Source organism: Morone saxatilis, unplaced genomic scaffold (assembly GCF_004916995.1).
Source record: "Morone saxatilis isolate NCDOM2014 unplaced genomic scaffold, NCSU_SB_2.0 Contig5, whole genome shotgun sequence".
Taxonomy (NCBI): domain Eukaryota; kingdom Metazoa; phylum Chordata; class Actinopteri; family Moronidae; genus Morone; species Morone saxatilis.
In genome coordinates, this window is record NW_023340095.1 from 14,411,589 (window position 1) to 14,416,344 (window position 4,756).

The 4,756-nt window shown below is 41.9% G+C and overlaps 1 protein-coding gene across 2 annotated transcripts in view; it reads left to right on the forward strand.

The window, feature by feature from the left end:
* Window positions 1-4,756, forward strand: part of osbpl6 (oxysterol binding protein-like 6) — a 29,934-nt gene that overhangs the window by 8,904 nt on the left and 16,274 nt on the right. For both annotated transcript variants that reach the window (XM_035676892.1, XM_035676893.1), the window contains exons 2-5: window positions 370-492; window positions 937-990; window positions 4,064-4,177; window positions 4,278-4,448. In XM_035676892.1, the coding sequence (XP_035532785.1) occupies window positions 370-492; window positions 937-990; window positions 4,064-4,177; window positions 4,278-4,448 (462 nt within the window). The remainder of the gene's footprint in view (window positions 1-369; window positions 493-936; window positions 991-4,063; window positions 4,178-4,277; window positions 4,449-4,756) is intronic.

Consider the following 4,756-nt stretch of genomic DNA (forward strand, 5'->3'; position numbering starts at 1 on the left):
CCCCCCCCCCCCCCGAGAGGGACAACGGTGTGATGTCCCACCTGTCCCTGCCTGACCCTGCCATCCCTGTACTCCAGAGGCGTCACTTTGATTTACAGACCCACTAGCAGCAGGAAGAGCACAGTCAGGAAAAAGCTAATGGAGTGGAAATGCTGAGAGAGCAGGGGGAATTTGAATGGGGTAGTTTTTCTTTAAATGTTTAGTACAAGGGAAAAGAATAAAGAAGTGTTGAGTGTATTCCTGTTGTTTTCTTCTGTCTGCCATGACAGGCGCATGTTTTCTCTTTATTACAGCAAGTGTTTTTCTTCTTATTCTGGAGGAGTAAGTGGATTAGTTCTGACACCACGCTGTATTTTTATTCCTCTCTAGGAGGCAGACAGCTGGGAAATCATTGAGGGGCTGAAAATTGGTCAGAGCAACGTCCAGAGGCCTGATAAACACGAGGGGTTTATGTTGAAGAAGCGGAAATGGCCCCTGAAAGGCTGGCACAAGGTAAGATCCACACGCAGAGCGAGACACGAAGAGCTTTTGTCGCTGGAAAAACACTTTGAAGCACAGCCGCCCCCTTGAATGTAAAACAGTTTTCTATCTACTAAGGTGCTATTGCTAAAAAAAGTTCCCCTTTTCATGCATCTTTACCCTCTCTGGGCCTCTTCCGCAGGCATACTGGATATTTCCTTTGAAGTCACCACCTTCAGCATCAGCTTAACTGTTGTTTTCTCGAAACACTTGAATACCAGTGGAAACCAGTACCTGTTGTTAGCTTATTTGAACTCACAACACCACAGAACACGCATAGCCTTTGTCCTACTGCTTATTATAAGATACTAAATAATAATAATAATGATATTAAAAGGTCCAATGTGATCTATATTCAATGTCCGCCCTTCCTGTTATTTAACCAACACATTATTTTTGTGCTTATTTTCTCTGCAGCGTTTTTTTGTTCTGGACAATGGTATCCTGAAGTACTCCAAGTCCCCCATTGATGTAAGTAACCCTGACTATAACCCACAGGCAGAAACAGGGCAGCCTGGCCTGACATCAGCTTGGCTTGGTAATGAGTCAGCAGAAAAATCTGCAACACGGGTCATGATGTTCAATGTGTTTTAGCACGCCATGTCACTTTGCAGGAGAGCTAGAATTTTACAGATAAAATAGAAGTGTAACCCATCACTGTGAAGAAAACCAAAGGTCACTTTTACTTTGCTGTATGTATGGGTGCAGTAAGCCAAATAGTTGAGGAAGTACATTTTTAGAATATTTTTATGAAATGTGTGTTGCATCATAAGACGTACACTATTTCACATAAATAACCAAACAACAAAACAAATACTGCATATTACATCAGACATCACAAATAAGTGGCTACAGTGCAGTCAATGTAATCGTTCCCTTTTACATTCAGTGCTTACTCCACACAGGAACACTGAGGCCTACTTAGTACCTAAACTCTGATGTAACAGTTTGACAGACTCAGGAACTAAAGAGTTTTTTTAACCTATTCAATTGAGCCTGTGGGACAGTAAATCTCCTGTTTGATGGCAAAAGCAGATATTTTTCACATAAATTATTAGAGTGGTCTGATGTAATTTTACCAGCCAGAAGCAACTGCATCCTATTAGTATACACATTTTGAAAATTTGAGTCAAGCGTTTCACAATCTCAGATACGTAGTAGTCGAGCATTACACTGAACAGACACAAGTGTACCATGCTGCTTCCACAATGCACAACACTCTGTATTAAAACAATAACAGGATCAATTTGTTTGCTCCAAATCACTTTAGTCTGTTTTTGTACCTTGCTACTGATATAATCTATATGTGCACTCCAAAATAAAGTTGCATTCACATAGATGCCTAAATACTCATTGGAGGATAAGAGTTCCTCGGAAGACCAAAAATAATTTCTTGTGTCTTTTTTGGATTAATAATGAGCTAATTCTTTTCCTACCGCTCAATTAATCTCTCCGTACAATAGTGATGAATACTAGGAAACAATAAATGTATTTGACATGTTGAGTTTGTCTGTGTACACCACACCAACTGACCTAAGGTTTGCAGCTTGAGACCGTGAAGCCTTTTGAAGAACGCACATCCATCTAATGAAGAACGAGGCATTGGCAAAGCTTAAGCCCAATAATCAAAAGATGAGTTTCCTAACACAGTTCGTCATCATCATAAATCGTTTAAACAAAGGAACACATCGCCAACAACGCTGGGGCGCTCGAACCACACCGACCCTGAGATTGAAGGAGTCTCATGTCTACCGACTGAACTAGCCGGAGAACTGTTATTAAATTCGTGCACTTAATGGATCCGGATTTCGCGGCTGCTTTAACTCTTAATTAGACTCAGAAGGCGATAGGGTTAGAGGTTGTCTGGTTACTGGGCTCGACTCTACTATCTACACCCTGACACACCCCAAAATATATATAAAGAAGACCATCGGTAGTTGTCTATTGCTACTCTACGGGATTATACCCACCCTGGTTTTATGAGTCAAACTACTGTCAGGGCAACGTGGGATTTGAAAACCCAACGCCTTCCCTTGTAGTTAGAACACCGAAATTCCCTTTGGCTACCGGAAGGAGTTCAATCATTGCAGTTTCTTGGCGCTCACCTATAGACCAACGTCGGACAACTCTCTCACAATCTCACCATGATTCTAACACCTCGCTCCCGTTCTCGCAGCTGAACATTCACATTATTTTTCACGGAAAGTCACAAAAGTTGATAGGTTTTTCCAGATTTTTATATGAGTATTGAAAATAGCTGTTTCCCTTAGACGTGGAAACACATCTAGCTATTTCTTTTCTTGGACAGCTTTCAAAGCCGGCTGGTTATTACATTGCAGTTACCACTGATGGCCTCTTGTGAACCCAGGGGCAGCATTTGGACAAGGTAAGAAGATGGTGGTTTAGAGTAGCTTCATAACCATTGAGCTCAACTATGTTGTCACAGTGGGGCTTTTTTGAAAGGCAGCATCCGAGTCCATGAGTCAACTGGACACACACATGGGATAGGTTGTTTTGGTAGTGTGGACATTCTATATAGTTACACCACGAAGAAGCAGGTGCGCCCCAATCGTGGGGCTCGACACCCTACGACCCTGGAGATTATGAGTCTCATGCTCTATTCCCGAAATCTCTAGCCGGGCTGTACAGAGTGGTCATAATGGATTAGATTTCGGGGCTACATTAATTCTCAAATGATAGGTTTCCAGGTTTATGTGTGACTTGAAAGGTGTATAACAAAACTAAGCTATTTATCATTGAGAGCTTTCAAAGCAGCATCACATCACAAATGAAAATTGTCTTTTTGAGGGCCTCTCTTTTTGAGGGCCTCTCTGAAACACAAGTGAAGCTCTAATTTAGGGACGGTGGAAAATGAGTGAGTTACTATGTCATCCACAAGCTCCTTTGCCTCAATGGGGTTTGAACCTTTTAAAGCAACATCATCTGGAAAGGCGTTGCAGTAGCCAATCAAATGAGTTGAGTTCCGGAACAAATGCTAGATTTTTTTTTAATGTGAACGTCATTTTTAGTGTTTACCAAAGAACATATGACCCTGAGCTATTCACTGAGCTAGCCGGGCATAAATCAAGCATAATGGATGTGAATTCGGGCCGCATTAACTCGCATGGACACAGACAGGTGGAGGTTTGGAGGTTTTGATTACTGGCTTGACTGTACTCACACCGCACCAAAGACTATAGTAGGTCGTCATGCTACAGGGATAGATCCTGTAGGTAAAAAAAAATTGTCAGGAGTGGGATTTGAACCCACGCCTCCATTTGGAGACAAGAAGGTCCCTTTGCAAGGGAAGAGTCTATTCTTGACGTCTTTTGGCGCCTATTAGACCGCTCGGCCATCCTGACACAGGACAAAGCTGTCAGACAAAATCATCTGTGTCTAAAATCTTCATTGTGAGTGTCATGATCAGATGGCTGCGCTCTAGTTGTAAATGTAATTATGCATGTGTGCACAAAAATGACAAACTGAATTGACCAACTGTAAGTTTGAGTAAACTAAAAAAATATATTTGTCTCACTTGCCTTAGATCCAAAAAGGCAAACTTCATGGCAGTATCGACGTCGGCCTCTCAGTCATGTCCATCAAGAAGAGGGCCCGTCGCATCGACCTGGACACTGAGGAGCATATCTATCACCTGAAGGTAACACTGATGGGAAGAGTCATTAATGTGATTTCAACTTTGATAAACAGAAGGTCAGCAGATGAAAGAGTTTGAAGCTATCTGCCCTCTACCTCTTTAGGTCAAATCTCAAGACATCTTTGATGCCTGGGTGTCGAAGTTGCGTCATCATCGGCTTTACCGCCAGAACGAAATTGTGCGATCTCCCAGAGAGGCCACTATGCGAACATTTCCTCCCCCAGCTGCCATTGAGTCCCCCCAACCTGCCTCGAGTGTGGTTCGTGAAGCCAAGGTGAGCCCTCCTACCCCCTCATAATACTACAAATTGTGTTCATAAGTGGGGTCGGAAAACAGAAAAATCATCACATTCGAGAAGCTAGACACTAACTAGAAACTAGACACTATTTGACATTTTTGCTTAAGATTTTTTTTTAAATGACTAATTATCTGAGTTATTGCAGATACATTTTCTGTTCAGACATTAGCTGAAAAACTAAAACATAACATTACAGATTTTATGTTTTGTACGTTTTTCATACTAATGTATCAAGCCTAAAAGAAGTCTCTCTCTGTTTCTCTGTGCTCTGGGCAGAGTGCAGT